Genomic DNA, 16,359 nt, shown 5'->3' with positions numbered 1-16,359 from the left:
TGGTCTGAAATATTGTACCACGTGGACCACTTTACCCAACTATCATCTCAAGCACAGGAAGTATTTAGCCCTCTTCCTCCTAGAGGAAGACTAATCAGAGATTAAAAGACCACTTGCTATAGATCTCCTTATATTCTTATCCAAGTCTCCAGGACCAATCATGTCCTGAGAAACTGGTCACCCTACACATTATTCCAACAATCCAATTACTTAATTTATTAAGCAAGAAATAACTATTTTTAGATAATACAATTATTTTAAAGTAATCATTTGTTTGATAAATTACATGATCTAGAGATATTAAAAGAATGGGAGAACACATAACAGCTGTCTTGCTTTTGTTCCAAGAAGTCCCAAATTCTGGGTTTTGGGTACCTTCTACCTAAAAGCAAGGCTGTGTCTCTTCAATGTAATTTTCATGGGGCCTAGAACAATGCAATTACATAATCCTATTTCATAGAAACAGGACAGCAACCTAATGGGGAAGGCCCAGGTATATGTGGCAGAAACAGCAAGCTCTGCCAACTGACAAAATTAGGTGGCAGTTATGAAAACTAAAACCTCATAACAACTATTGTGACAATATAACCAAAAGACAATGAGAGGAGGAATTCAAAAATATTCACCAGAAGTACAGAGTGGCTATCTATTTTATTAAAAAGGCACCAATTCTTCTCCATCAGGCTGCTCTAAAAGTACAGAAAAAGTTCTTAGGGCCAGAACACCTTACCTTCTTGGAGACTGAGGAGACATTCAAACCAAATCTTTGAGCCCTTTCCTTTAATTTATCCATGTTTACCTACAAAAATATAGGACACAGGTGAGATGTTTCAAAATTCAAAGAAGAAAACACTGAAAGAGAGACTATGGTGCAATGCAAAAAACCTAAACAAAATAACATTATAGATATTAGCCTATCAATATTTCTGGTCTCCAAGAGTGCTCTGTGATGAATTCCACCAAGGAAACGATGGCACCAATTCATCCCACTGATCCTGAAATGTGTCTGAAAAAATTGTGGAAGTTTCAGCCCTGTCTTTTGCAAAATGATCAAAGGTAATAATCTTATATCGGACTTAAGATCAAGCTTTCCCAAACATACACTGAAAATGGCAGCTTGAAAAATTTATACCCCCCCCACTTTAAATATTCAATGTTTCCAACTCAAAAACTCAATTTCTGCATGTAGATATAGAGAACTTAGTTTCCATTTCCTCCTGGCCAAAGCAGAAACTAACAATGCTGCTCTCATTTTTTTTTCCAAGTCAAATCCACAGACTATCCTATTAATTTATTTTACCTCCCCTTTTCTTGTAGATCTGGTATTAAGAAATCTAGCATCACAAGAGTTTCTCCAATCACATCCAATGAACAACATCTCCAAAAGAGAGAGTTCTTAAGACCAGGCATCAGGGAGTATCCACAAATGCTTCCCATTGCTTACATTAGCACGAAAATACTGAATGGTCACAATGAGCTAGAAGACTTCCAATTTATTACTTTCCAACTCTCATTTTAATGGTTATTTTTTCTTTCTTTCTTTGTAATGCATAGGTGAACTACAAACAGAGTTAATAAACAGATTTTGCGGTAAAGGAAGTAAATTAGACATCAACCAGCACCAACGACAAGACCTGAAGCTATAGAACCAGAGAACTAAAAGGTAAGTGTGCTCTTCACTAGCTGAGAACATACATTAATCTTTGCATGCAGAAGAAAAAGAATGTCAAAGTGACTGAGAAAGATGTGCTAAGTCTCTACTCCTGATGAAATGGAGACAGAACAGGAGACAGAGCACAGGGAAGACAAAGTCTCCCCATTCAACTACCCACCTCTTCTGATATCAGGGTTTTCTGTGCTCAACAGAATATGAAGAGAAAGTGAAAAAAGGCCCTAGACCTAAAAGGGTGTGGCGTGAAAATATGGGTTCTGCTTCTTTTTAAGGGCTGGAAAAAGCTAAGTAGACTCCCAGAGCATAGGCCTTAATGTTGCTAAAATCTTAGTCTATCAATTGCTGGTGACTTTATAAAGTTCATTTTCAAGGGGAAAAAATCTGGCTATACTAGGGACAAAAAAAAAAGTTTCTTACCATAGGTTTGGTGTCTGATGATAAACCTAAGGAAGCAAAAACAGAGGTCCAATTTACTGTTTGGAAAGAGTTACACATACTCCTCAAGATAACATAAAAGACAGTTTATTCCCACTAAGGAAAAGACAGGAAGGAACCACTGGTGAAAATGCAGCAAGTGTGTAGTTCAATTTAGACAAAAGAACTTAAGTATTGCTTTAGTGGGACAGACTCCGGCTAGAATTCTGTCTCTTACAATGTTGAAAAGGGCCATAGTATATTTATCATTCTTGACATAAACCTCAAGGTTAAAAATGTTACTAAAACATATAAGCTTCCCTTAATAACCCATTATGTAGCTACCATCTATGAATTTATCCACATCAGTTTTTAAACTATTTTTATTTTTAGTTTTGTTACATATTGGGGTATTAAGTTTCCATAAATTTCCCTTAAAGTTTAGTTTAAAAGGCAGCATGCTGTGTAGTATACAGAGATAGCAATCAAGAACTGGCATTGGAATCAAGAAGGCTCTCGCACCCCTCAACATCCCAGGTAACTCTCTAAGACCATGAGCTGCAGAACAGGTGCTGATAGGCATTGGTAGAGAGAGCTTTGTCACTGAGAGCTCCCTATAAGATGAAATAGATCTGATTAAAGAAAAAGTTTACCACATACTATATATATGAAATACTTCTTTTTATTTGTCTTAATTCATTTATTTCAAGAGATAGTCCCTGGTTCTAGAATCTCAAGGCTTAAACACATAAGTCTGTGTTTACTTTATCTATAGCCTTTATGACTTTAATTCTGTTCATTTCCTATATTAGGTTTTTCTTTGCAAAACAAATATCCTAATTTTTAGTCCACCCAAGCAGAACGCCATTCCCCTCATTTTAGGCTAATATCTCTGATATTTTTTAGTTCAATTATATCTCTGAGATAAATAAACAAAACTGCCACCATTATTCCTAGAATAGACATTCTATGGTTTTTATATAGCATAAGTTATTTTTTTTCTGTTGTTTCCAAATACCCTCCAGATTATTCTCATCATCTTGTAGGTCTTTTTGACCATAACATCAATTTGGCTACTCTTTACAAAACAGTCTAAAATAACTTCCAAATCATTGGGGACAACTTCTGGTTAGAGGACCAGAAGATTTTAAATTTTTTGCATGCAGGGACTTTTGCTTTTATTCCTCATTTTCTTCTGCATGAACTATTTCTTTGTATACTTCACCAAAACAGGCCCATAGTTACTATCTGTACTGGACTTTAGCTAAAAATGAATTCCTTTAAAATGAGACACTAGAATGAATTAGCACAGCTAGAAAACATCTTCCCTGGAGATTCCCAGAAAGGAGAGGCAAATTGGCATATACTTCCATCTTCTAAAACCAGCGCCATTTTTCTTTAACTTGCCTAGGATGGCTTAATTATAGGTCTAACATAAGATAGATGAGATGATTTGTCAAGGTCTTCTAAACCAAAACCTAATCTCCTAATTTAGGGAAACCCAACCTCCAAACACCAAAGACCAAAAAGCCAAAGAACACTTAGACAACGTCCCCTGTTTTCTTACCTTTTCCTGAAACTGAAGAAATGCCAAATCTGCAGAGAAACAAAGCTAAATTAGGAAGTTGTTCACACTCCAGGCTATCTATCTCTTGTTTCTTGTCAGGCTTACATATGGCACTTCTTTGCTTGTGATCTCTAGCTTTGCAATCATTAGCTAATTCTAACAACCCCATGAAAGAGATTTGGCTTTTTCTCTCTCATGCTGAAGGAAAAAAGTTGCCCATAGAGGTAAGCTAACAGAAAGCCCTTATGAGAATTAGAACTAGCATTCAACAATATAGTCCTTGTCTACTGAACAGTGAAGTCATACCTGTTGATGATAAGTTTAAATCAGCAGAGATGCTTAGAAAACAAGAAAATGGTCCATATTTAGTGGAGTACATCTACATGGTTATACCCCAAAGATATGGCCACAATTTCCTCCCTATCCCCATGGACCTCTTTATAGATACCTTAGAGGATACTCTTAAATTTTAGTAACTAAAAACACTCACCGAGCTGCACGGGCAGCTTTCTTGCTCTCCAAACTCACAGGTACATTGAATCGCTCAGCTCGTTTCTGCATCCTCTGAAAGATGAAACAGAGAAAGGAGGAGAGAAAAATCCACTGAGGTTCCAATATGGCCTCCTTTGAAAAAGAAGTCCAAATTATTAGCTCTTTATAACATGGAGACTTCCTTACAAGAACAATATTAATAATAAGGAGCTATATTGTCACTCAGGTAGCATTCAAACAAGGACTCAACTCTATAATTCTCTTCAGAAAGAAAAAGCAAGCAAACTACAATGAATTCACCAGTACAATCCTGAAAACAAAACTAAGTTAGGCAGGGAGGAGAGAAGCATGCACTAATTTAATCTCCCTCCAACAGAACATAAACTCTTTTGAGGGGAAGGATAGTTTCATTTTTGTTCACCACCTACAACTTAATAAATGCTTCTTGATTGAGTGGGGAAGGAAGAGAAAAACTAAAGACAGAAGCTACGTTTGGATGACTATCTGAAAGAACCAAAAGAAGTGGCTCAGGTCCAAAACTAAGAATGGAAAATTTCCTGTCAAGCTGGGTACCTTTGACTTTAAGAATGAACAGTGTACTCTGTCATCTCAAAAGAGTCTGTTAACCCACTATTCTGAAAGTACAAAGCAGAAAGTTCTTTGTGATATCTGGCCTCAGAACTTGAGATGAAGAGTACAGCAAAACTTCAATTCAGCTACAAGTAAGAAACAACTTTTAAAGAATCATCTTAACTGCAAACAAAGAAGATGTTCATTGTTTGAAGTAATAGCTAAATAAACCACAGTTCATGAAAGTAATGGAATATTACTGTGCTGTAAGAAATGATAACTACAGAGAAACATGGGAAGACTTCTTTGAACTGATACAAAATGAAGCAAAGAGAATGAGGAAAACAATATACTTATTAACTACAACATTGTAAATGGAAAACAAGTTTAGCCCTAAATATGAAAAAGCACCCTCCTCTGCTTCTTTCCAGAGGTGAAGGAATTATGGATGTAGAATATTGTATATAATGTCAGACTTCTTCAATGTTGGTTTTGTTGAATTTTTTTTCTAATTGTCTCTTGTTATAGGGCTTGGTTCTCAGGGAGGGGGAGGAATATAATGGGAAAATGTAGATAATGTAAAAAGACAAAAATTAATTTTTAAAAAATCATCTTAGAGTCAAGGGATGCATTTTGTATTTCCCTTTGTTACCAACCACTTCTTCTCATGGGTTCAACCACTGTGGTCTACCTCAATCCCCTAACTCTTGGCCTCTAGTACCTTGAGTCAAGGGACAGTTTTTTCATTAGCCAAAAGATCAGAAATAGGTGCAGAAGTCTTGTGTAATTTTTACAAATACAACTACCGATTCAAACTTGCTACTACGGTACTTGGCAACCATCAGTTATACAACAGCAGTATCAGAGAAGTAGCAAGGTTCTACTGGCCTACTAGTTCATATGTGCAATTTTTTTTTACAGAAAACCTCAGGCAAATCATACCCCAAAGTAGATGGGCGATAATTGTCCTAAAGATCAAATAATGGATGCCCAGATCTTATTTGGTTGCCACTGAAACCATAATGTTAGAAAACAGAAGACTAGCTGTCCTACGGAAAAATCCAAATATTTTCCCATATACAATTAAACAAGAAATGCACTAGAGAAATTGACAGGAAAGGAAAATATAAAAAAAAATACCACTTTTCAACCTAAAGATAAAGGGTGAATGAAAACACAAATGGAATGAGGGAATGTAAAATAAAGGAGCAACAGGTACAAAGACTGCTTCCCAAAAAGAGAAACAAGCTGCAATGGAGACAATCGCCTACCTCAGTCTGCGGTATTTCAGATGTGATTTTCACTACCTTCTTCTCTGCTGCCCTGAAAGAGAAGGAAGAGAAGAACAAATCAAAAAATCCTGGCAGCCTACAGCTTGACACTATGACTACACTTCCAATATGAATTTTGAGAGCTGCCACCCACTGAAAAAGACAAACTGACATGGCAGACTATAGCTAAAATACAATAATTTAAAATCAGAAAAGGTAGTTTCAGGAATTTGAAAAGAAAAATGCATAGCAACACACCAGAAATCATTACTCTTGTTCTAAGAAACTTTCAATTTTTTTCTTGAGCTAATAGCTATTTTTTTATACTATTTCTCATTTTTTTGACATCACAACTCATGTGTGCTCCATGTGTTTCCCCCATTTCTCAGGGGCCTACCACTCCAGCTGGAACCCTGGAAGTGGGACAAATGAAAATGCCAAAGGGAGTTAGGAGGAAGGAGGCGGGGGTCAGTTTGTCTTAGGAAAACATGGCTGAGTCTCTGGTCAAAAGGTTTAAGAGAGAAAACAAAAGACGGGGGACCAGAGGGGCGGGAGACAAAGTTCGGAAGTACCCAGGATAAATGGAAGGGCATTAACGCTCCACCAAACAACTCCCATAAAACTGTGGGTCATAACCAGCCTCATTAAGGTCCCTTATTTAGAGGCATGGGCGGCTTTTGTTCCAGTCTCCTGGACAGTTTTCCCATTTGATGCCCTGAAAGGTAGTAATGGTTTAATGACATTTTCAGAGGAAGCAATTCTGGAACAGGAACTCGTTCCCCCCTTCACCCTTTTGTCAGAGCACCCTGTACCAAGAGTCAGGCAAGAGGTGCCCCCTGCTGTCTGTAACCTAGCTCTGCCCTATTTAATTCTGCCCAGTTGATCAAACTAGAAACTAAAGGGCATCTGACAAGAATCCTACACCAAAGTTAAAATAAAGGGAGCTGCTTTAAAATGTTTGACAACAATGCACTAAAATATGTCCTGAGTTGAATGATCAGTTTTTAGCAAAATTTCTGAGTCCTTACATAGTACTATTCTCTCATAAATTTGGAGATTTTTCAGCTCTCCTTCACTCCCCGCCCCCCCCACCCCACCCCAACTCCTCCAGTTTAGGCATAAAGAGCTTCAGGAGTTTAATGTCTTACTTGAAGTCCAACGCCATTAAAAGAACAGCACTCCCCCTGCCCCCCCCCCCACTACTACCACCCCCAGCCCCAGGCTAACGACTTCCTCTACATTCCAATCTTGATGTACAAATCACTTCAGTACCTCATGGTAGAAAGGGAACCCCAGAGAGGGAGTTTCCTTCCTCTCTGCTCCAGCTTGCCTCTACTCAATTAAACTCAAGCAGTAAAAAGACATCATAATCTGGGGCTCAAGGGTAATCACTACTGTTCCGATAAGAAGTCTCTCCTTTCCATATTCACAAATAAAACTAAACACAATCTATAGGTATAGATACTCTCTGCACCAGGTTAATCTAAGTAGCTTAGTTAGTCCAAAAGCTCTTTGAATAAGCATGTGTAATCTGAAAATAGGCCTTCAAATTCTCCTTGCCCTAACCTCATTAATTCAAGGAATTAAAACCATCTGAGCAAAATATGACAAAAAACATTGTTTGTTCCAGAGGATAATGGATAGGTGCTGCAATTTTCAAACATCACCATTTCTAGCTACCAAAGTCTACAATTAACTCAGGCTAATAGGAACAACAGAGTTAATACAGATGTAAAAAGCAGATCCAATTGAAATAAAAGGATACTGAGCTGCTCTGAAATGTTGAAGTCCCAAAAGAGCATTTAGAAAAAAAGACACTCCACCCCCAAGAAAGTAATAAACAGGTGCTAAGAAAATTTAGGTAAACTGAGGTCCATTTTTTACTCTAGCATCCTGCCCTCTCCTTATCCACTATAAATAAAAAAAAAATATGTCCTTCTCCTCAAAACCATCTTCCCTTATTCTACATGTCCTAGGAGAGAACATGTATGGATTCACCTACTCTGTTGTTCCTCTGGTAGAAAAACAGAGCTTAAAGGAATCATTCCAGGCCTGGACTATTAGCCACCCGAATAGTAATCCCTACTCTGTGACCTGGGAACAAATTGCTTTGCTTTTCTAGACCATGAATTTGGAATGAAACCATGCAGTCTAATCAGGAATAGAAGATATTCCAAGAAAGAGACAATATAGTAGACATTCCTCATATATTCTAAACATGCTTTTCTGAAGAAGTCAGAAAAACTATCAAACCTAATCAAAACTGCCTTAACCCCATAGTCTAATTTTTTTAAAGGGGCTGAGTGAGAGATAGTTACACATCAGCAGTCTTCTCTGGAGGTTCTTCCTCTTTGACAGGTATTTCTACTGGCTTTGGTTCTTCTTCCTGAAACCAAATTAGTTAACACAAATTAAATTTGAAACATTCATTAGCAAAAAGGTTTTCAGAATGCCAAAGTGAGTTCCCCTGGAGCTTTGTCCTTTCCCATGCTAATTCTCTCTCCTAACAACACCAAATCATCTCTCATGTCCCTCTCACGTGTAAGTCTAGGATCCTCTCTGTACCTGGCCAGTCCATTTTCAGGAAAAGCAACAGCCCTTCCAATAGATAAAGATAATTCCAAAACAGGATAACATTAAAGTAATGGAGCTAGAACATGGCACTGGCTAGTCACTAAATAATATCATACCTTTCCAACTCACCTCTGTTTCATCTCCCAGAACATCTTCTTCATTGGCCTCCTCTTCAGCTAAAGGAAATGAAAACACATACATCAAATAGTGATCCAAAGCTAATTCTTATTCTTTGTAAACTTAGAGAGAAAAATATAATTTGTATATTAGTCTAAGCAAAACTCAATATCGATGATATAGATCTACTGAAACAAAAATCTGCATTATAAAGCAAAAAAAAATCTGTTTTTGCATTATATCTACTATTCTGGAACCATACTCCTCTTCCTTGGTAAAAGTAATTGAGCAAAATATACCAACTACCTATAGTTTCCTCGGGGAAAGGCATATGTAAATTACTCTCAGGCCCCAGAAGACGCTTACCATGCTCTTCAAGATAAGCTTGGAGTCTATTGATGAGATCTTGCTTAATTCCTTTGGTCTCTAGACCCCGGGCAAGGCATTCCTGCTTCAGCTCAGCAAGCTGGAAAAACATAAGAAACTTCTTAGTCCCACAGATGCACTCAAGTAGATAAAAAAAGAGAGGGAACCCACTAATACATAATTGGTGAGACTGAGTTAATTCAATGATTCTGGAAAGCAATTCAGAATAATCCAAGATTCCACTGCTGGTTGTATACCAAATGGAGATCAATGATAAAAAGAAAGGCCCCACGTACAGCAAAATAGTAACATCAGCATTTCTGTAATAGCAAATAAAAGGAGACAAAGTAAATGCCCATCGACTGAGGAAATGCTAAACAACTGTGGTACATGTATGTAATAAAATATTACCATACAATAAGAAATCTGCATTGTAAGGCAAAAAAAAAATCTGTTTTAATAAAACATTACCATACAATAAGAAATGATGAAAGGAAGTGATGTAGAGGGAAGTAAGCAGAACCAGGAAAATAATAGACAACAGAAATGGAAAGAACAAGAGCAGCAAAAATATAGAAATGGAATACTGTGAAAAAGCTTAGCCACAAAGAAGAGATAAGAGAAATGTACCTCCTTCTACTTCTTTGGAACACTGAATAAAATATCAGACTTTTCCTATAACATTGGTTAGTTTCATTGAACATTTCTTTTTTCCCTTTTAAAATTCATTAGAAGGGATGGCTCTCTGGAAGTGATACTCTGGGAAATGTAGGTGATAAAAAACAAAAGGTATCAATTACATATTTATACACATACATAGTCATTTATTTATTTACTTTGAGGGTGAGGTGGCTACCCCAAGATAAAATGTAGAAAAAATTAAAAACAGTCCAACTGCTAATTGTCCTTTATCCTATTCAACCACCTGGCTAACAGACCTAATCCACCTTCCTAATATCCTCAAAAACTGAAAACACTTTTTAATTAAAACTAAATTTTATTGATACCTTTTGTTCTTAAATCAAAGTTACTTCTAGAAACACCATCTCTCATCCATTTCCATAAATGAACCCTCCCCAGCAAAAAAGATACCCAGTCATATCTGACAATGTATACAACACTTGGCTCCAGTAGATCTCCAGCCGGAAGATGGTATGTTTCATTATTTATTCTCTAGGACCATTACTAGCTTCTCTTTAGTGAGCTTTTCTTTTTATTTCATTCTCCCTTACCTGGTTATGTACCATAGTCCTCCTGTCTCTTGTTCTTCTGATTCTGCTTATTTTAAACAATTCTTCCTATATTTTCTCTTACATTTTCATATTCATCAATTCTTACCATATAATATTATTACCAGAATTTGTTCAGCCATTCCCCAAATGATGGACATCTTGTTTCCAGTTCTTTGCTACCACAAAAAGTGCTGCTAAGATAATTTGCTATATATTAGAACTATTTCAGTCTTTGATCTCCTTGGGGTATTATGCCCAGTGGTGGGATTATTTAAAGGGACAGATTCAAGACAAAGAATGACCTCAATAAAGTTCCAACCTATATACATTCCTGTGTGTTATCACAAGCCTCTAGTCTCTTTCCTTAAATTTTTACCAAAAAAAAAAAAAAATCAAATTTCCCTAGTAGTACTTTGTGCTGGCAAGCGTACGAAAACAATTATAAAGCAAAAAAAAAAGTTTCAAAAATTTAAAAACCTAACAAATTTTAAAAATATAAAGCAAAAAAATCTGTTTTTGCATTGTATCTCCTGTTCTAGATTATCTGGAAACATCCTCCTCTACCTTGGTAAATATAACTGAGCAATCTACAGTATACTAACTACATATTGCTTCCCTGGGGAAAGGCATATGTAAATTACTCTCAGGTCCCAGAAGGCACTAAGTATGCTCTTCAAGATATGCCTAGAGTCTGATGAAATCTTGTTTAATTTCTTAGAACTAATACAGAGAAAATTCATTCCCATCCAAGCAAGGCATACTGACCACTTTCTGTCCTTCATCCTATAGACTTCTACGAATGAGTGTGTGAGTGAGTGAGTGTGTGTGTGCAATCACCCGCAGACCCTGACATCCCTCATTTCAGTTAATTCATTTTAGACAACGGCTGCCAGGAGCAGCAATTAGCATTACAAAAAACCAAGTAAATATTAATTTTAATTCCAATTAAGAAATTAGGCCCTACAGTGAATCCATTGAGGTAATATTACCTACCCTCTTCTCCAAAAGCCTCTAGTACTCTGGCTGACAGAAATAAGAAAAGTCAGTCAAGACAGATGCATAGAAACTAAGCAAACATAAAGAAATTCTGATAGTAGGTGTGGCAAGAAATCAGGACCATGAGAGCAGGTAGGTAAATTCAGTCCCCTCAAAAAGCAAACAACAAACAAAACTGCCGGAATTGCAAAACTTACCTCTTCTACAACGATCACTTCCTTATCTGAATACCCCAATCTTTAATACAATTTTCTACCTCTACTTCTGCTGACACCTGAATGGAACACCCTCTCCCATATATCCTATGTCACAGTCTAGAAATCAGCACTTCTTAAACTGTGAGTCTTAACCCCATGTGGGGTCATGACCCACAGTTTAAGAAGGGCTAATCAAGTTCAAATCCCCACTCCCTCCTTCATCCTTAAGTGATTTCTCTCTTATCTGACCTCTTTTAGCAATTATCTGCAGAACTATAGGAAAGGATGTATTAATCAGTGATATCCTTTTGTAACAGCAAATTGCTATTAAGCTTTTCAATGTGTTTTAATTCTTCTCTCCCCAACCAGATTACAAGCCCCTTGAGAAAAAGGAATATTTCATACTTTGCATTTCTTACATGCTACATTCTAGTACGCAGCAGTACTCAAAAATATTTACCAACGTTATGGTTGGGTATGCTAATTTACAGTATAATCTTGCACTTGCTAACATTTAGTTTGTGCTCAGAATTAATAAAATTATTAATTCAGAGTTGAAATAAATCTTGGAAGTCAACTAGTTCAACCTTTCACCCAAGATAGGAATGTCCTATACAACATGTCTGACAGATGGTCATCTAGACCTTCTCTTCTCAAATACTTCAAGTGACAAGGAGTCTGGTAAGTCACAAGATATTTTTGAATGGCTCTAATTGTTAAGAAGTTTTTTCTTATGCTGAGCAGAAACCTGCTTCCATGAAGCTTCCAAAGCAAGGGTTCTTAAGAGGGTAGAGTAGGGAGGAGACAGTCCATGAATTTAGGTTAATTGGTTTTCCTTTGTAATCCTACATATTTTAATTTATGCATGTAAAAATATTATTCTGAGGAGTCCACAGGTTTCACCAGAATGTCAAGAGTCCTTGACATAAAAAGTTTTAAAAAAAAACAAACCTTGCTTAGAGTGACAAAAAAATTATCATAACAACCCCCTTCATATTTGAAGAGCCATTCCTCAAAAGATAAATGGCTATGAACATACCCACACGAAAAAACAAGTTTCAGAAAAAAAGCAAACACTCAAGCACCAGATGAAAAACTGATCTAAATCAATTAATAAATAAGAAAAATACAAATTAAAATTCCCAAAGTTTCACCTCACACCTTACAGAAACAGTAAACAATGGAGGAGCTTTGAGAAGACAGAGAACACTGATGCACTGTCAGCAGTACTGTGAAGTCGTCTAACCATACTAAATACCAAGATACCCAAGTGTTCATATACTACACCACTACTGGACAAATACCACCAATGAAGTCAGGGACAGAAAGGACCTACATGTAACAAACTATTTGCGGCAGCACTCTTTATAGTGCCTCTTTGGGAAGCTGCTAGGTGATAGAGTAGGCAGATTTTCATGAAAATGGGAGTCAGAATCTTGTCTCAGGCATTTACTGGCTGCATGACCCTGGGCAAGTGACTAAACCTCAGTCAGCCACAGTTTCCTCATCTGTAAAATGGGGATAAGAGCACCTACGCGACAAGGTAGGCAGTGGGCTCAAATAAGATATCACATGGATATCTTGGCAAACCTTACAACATTAATAAAATGCTAGCTATTATTATTAGCAATAAAATGGAAACAAAAAAGGGCTCCCTTGATTGAGAAATGGCTGAACACATGGTGGTATATGAACATAATGAAAAACTATGCAGAAAGAAATGATAAAAATGAAAATTTCAAGAAATCGAGAGAGCTTGTATGACCCAATTCGGAGTGAAGAAAACGTAACTGCAAGAATTATATGCACAGTGAGTATTGATGTAAAGGAAAATAACAGTAAAAGGCAGTTGAAGGGTAATGAACAATCTCTGTCTTAGAGAACGAATATAGAAACATACCTTCCTCCTCCTATTGACTATTGGTGTGGAATGCAATATACACCACAGCTGTACTTCTTTGTTATAGGAAACGATTTGGGGGTGGGGGTGGGGGGAAGTGGGTAGAAGGACTTAAGAGGAAATAATTGTGGTATAAACACAAGAGAGAAAAACAAAAATAAAACTTTTAAAACTTAAAAAAATTGACAACATCTATCACATACCCAAGTCTTCCCTTCTCTGGATTAAACATGCCTAGTTCCTTCAAGCAATCCTTATATGACATGGATTCCAGACCTTTCACCATTGCAGACAATCTAACCACAGACATGCTCTAATTTGAGAGGTGGTGTGGGGTAAGAAAAAGAACACTTGACTCGAAGTCAGAACAGAATTCATATCCTGGATCTGACATTTACTAGTTGTACAACCACAGGCAAGTTCATTAACATGCACTTCAGTTTCTTCATCTATAAAATGGAAATAATAATACTTAACACTATCTTTCTCACAATATTGAGGATATAAATCATGAAACACTTCATAGACACATAAGCTTAATATTATTGTCCATGTTCTTTTAAAATGTAGCACCCTGAAATGAAAATTCTTAACTTCATATGCGTATATTTGTCTCCATCAACAAGATTATATTTCAGACAGGTACCTTACTTTGACTTATAATTTTGTTTTCTCCTATAATATCTACAATGTTGCTACATAACAAGCAATCCATAATTCCTTAAATGATTGTTAAAAGTAGCTCTTAAAATATAGATCTCTGAAAAAAGGCAGAGACTAAATAAAGAACTTAAAAGTCACAGATATAGAGCTCAGAGGGGCCTCAGAGCCATATAAGTTCAACCCCCTCATTTTACAGATGAGGAAACTGAAGCCCAGGGAGATTAAGTGATTCATGTCTTAGGGGACACAGGTGCGAAGCATCAAAGGTAGGATATGAACCCAGGTCTGACTCCAGAGTCAATGCTCTTTCCATTATGCCACAATACTACACTACACCTGAAAGGACAGTTAATGCTACTATCAACATTCACTATTTAAATGAATTCCCACAATATAGTTTGGCTTTACCACTATTCCCATGGTGGTTTGTGTGGCACTTGACACATAAGCTTATCCCAGGAAAACCTGAGGTCAAGTCCTGCCTCTGAAACATACTGGCTGTGTGACCCTGGGCAAGTCACTTCACTTCTCAGTGCTCTAAGCAACTCTCTAAGACTATAAGTTGCAGAGAAGATGCCAACCTGCATTAGTAGAGGGAGTTTCCTCATCCAGGAGTTGTGATTGTAGTCAAGACATTATTGAAAGACAAGCCAAGAAGCTGCTAGAATTAATGGAAAACCAATGAAAACCAATATGATGAAATCACAGATCTAGTCTCCATCCCTGTATTTCAACCAAAATTGCTCTCTACCATTCAGCTTTCTCCCTTGCTATTTTGTATTTTGTGGTGGTTGCATTTCTTCACATTTTTCACAAGTTTAGTCAATAGTATGGATAGGGTCAAAATGATCATGTCAAGAGAGAATAGTAATCAAGAGATCATAGCACTAGAGCTGGAAGGGCCCTCAGAAACCATGTAGAATCTAGCCCCCTCATTTTAGAGAGAAGGTAACTGAGGCCCAGGAAGGATATGTGACTTGCCCAAGGTCACACGGCCAGTTAAATGTCAGCAGCAGGATTTGATCCCAGGGCTACTAAATCTCATTAGTGCTCACTTTACAGAAACATAAGGCCTCCAGTCCTCAAAGGTATTCATTTAAGAAGGACTTCCAGGTCACAGGCAAAAAAGGAAATTTGAATTCAAATATGCCAAATCTGTATACCCTTTTAACCAGTAAGGATATTTCATTCCACAACTTCTTTTTTCCATGAAAATGAGGTAAAAGGTGGAGTTTTGAGCATTGTTTCTAATTATCTCTAAAAGCTCAATTGAAGTAAGCTAAATGTTACCTTTCCCACCCAACCTCAAAGTCTTATTCCTCAAGAAACTCTATATTCACATGTAAGATAGAAAAATTAAAATGTTAAGCTCCAAAGCAGGGGTTCTTAAGCTTGTGTTGTCACTGATACCTCTGGTAGTCTAGTGAAGCTTATTGACTCCTCAGAATTTTTTATATAATTAAAGGAAATGCTAAATTTCAGTGAAAGTTTAGTGAAATGACATTTTTTCCCCATCCAAGTTCATGGACCCTCTGAAGTCTGCCCACCTTCCCCTTGATTAAGAAGTCCTCCCATACAGCAAATAACAAGGCAGGACTCCCTCAATATAAGTAATGATGCCAAACTTCTTTACATGTTGTGAGAGGTGAGAGATAGTATTTCATGAGGGAAAAGAAGACTCAGTTGTTTCTACAGCAAGGGTTCTTAACCTGGAGTCTGTGAACATGTTTTTAAAAACATTTAGATAACTGTATTTCAATGTAATTGGTTACATCTTATGCATTTTATTTTATGCATTTAAATACATTATTCTAAGAACAGGATTATAAGCTTCACCAGACTGCTATTGGTATTGATAACACTAAAAAAGTTAAGAATTCCTGTGGCACAGGGACATGCTCCTCTTGAAGACTTTTCTCAAGTAGATTCTGATGCCTGAAATCAGTCCAGGAAAAAGAAAAAGCAAAACTGACATGCCATGGAAATGTAAAGCTTATAATTCAACCTTACAATCTCTCAGCAGCTGATAGAATAAAAATAAAATTGGTTAAGTCAAGCAGAATCCAAGAGAATAAAACAGTCCATGCTGCTAGGGTTAAATGTTTTAGTAGCACCTATTTCAGAGTATATCCAGGAAATTATAAACTTTCTTTCCTATTAGATAGGCTTTAAACTGTCAGCATCAACAAGCCAGGTGATGTAGCTTTTGCAAATCTTGCAGAGCATTTAGTATATTATATAATAAAGGAAATCGGTTTTTAGCTTAAGTTTCCCAAAACGAAGTGAATAACCACTATCCGACAGGGGGACTGTTTGTCACATTCTAAA

The 16,359-nt window shown here is 36.9% G+C and overlaps 1 protein-coding gene across 1 annotated transcript in view; it reads right to left on the bottom strand.

Moving 5' to 3' along the window:
• LOC118851677 (SAP domain containing ribonucleoprotein) overlaps window positions 1-16,359 on the bottom strand; it is a 37,337-nt gene that overhangs the window by 20,012 nt on the left and 966 nt on the right. The window contains exons 2-9 of the mRNA XM_036761189.1: window positions 9,044-9,143; window positions 8,690-8,736; window positions 8,305-8,372; window positions 5,987-6,038; window positions 4,144-4,217; window positions 3,654-3,682; window positions 2,090-2,115; window positions 731-799 (exon numbers count right to left, since the gene is read on the bottom strand). Of these exons, the coding sequence (XP_036617084.1) occupies window positions 731-799; window positions 2,090-2,115; window positions 3,654-3,682; window positions 4,144-4,217; window positions 5,987-6,038; window positions 8,305-8,372; window positions 8,690-8,736; window positions 9,044-9,143 (465 nt within the window). The remainder of the gene's footprint in view (window positions 1-730; window positions 800-2,089; window positions 2,116-3,653; window positions 3,683-4,143; window positions 4,218-5,986; window positions 6,039-8,304; window positions 8,373-8,689; window positions 8,737-9,043; window positions 9,144-16,359) is intronic.

Source organism: Trichosurus vulpecula, chromosome 5, assembly GCF_011100635.1.
Source record: "Trichosurus vulpecula isolate mTriVul1 chromosome 5, mTriVul1.pri, whole genome shotgun sequence".
Classification (NCBI taxonomy): Eukaryota; Metazoa; Chordata; class Mammalia; order Diprotodontia; family Phalangeridae; genus Trichosurus; species Trichosurus vulpecula.
This window is presented reverse-complemented; position numbering and strand designations above follow the sequence as displayed.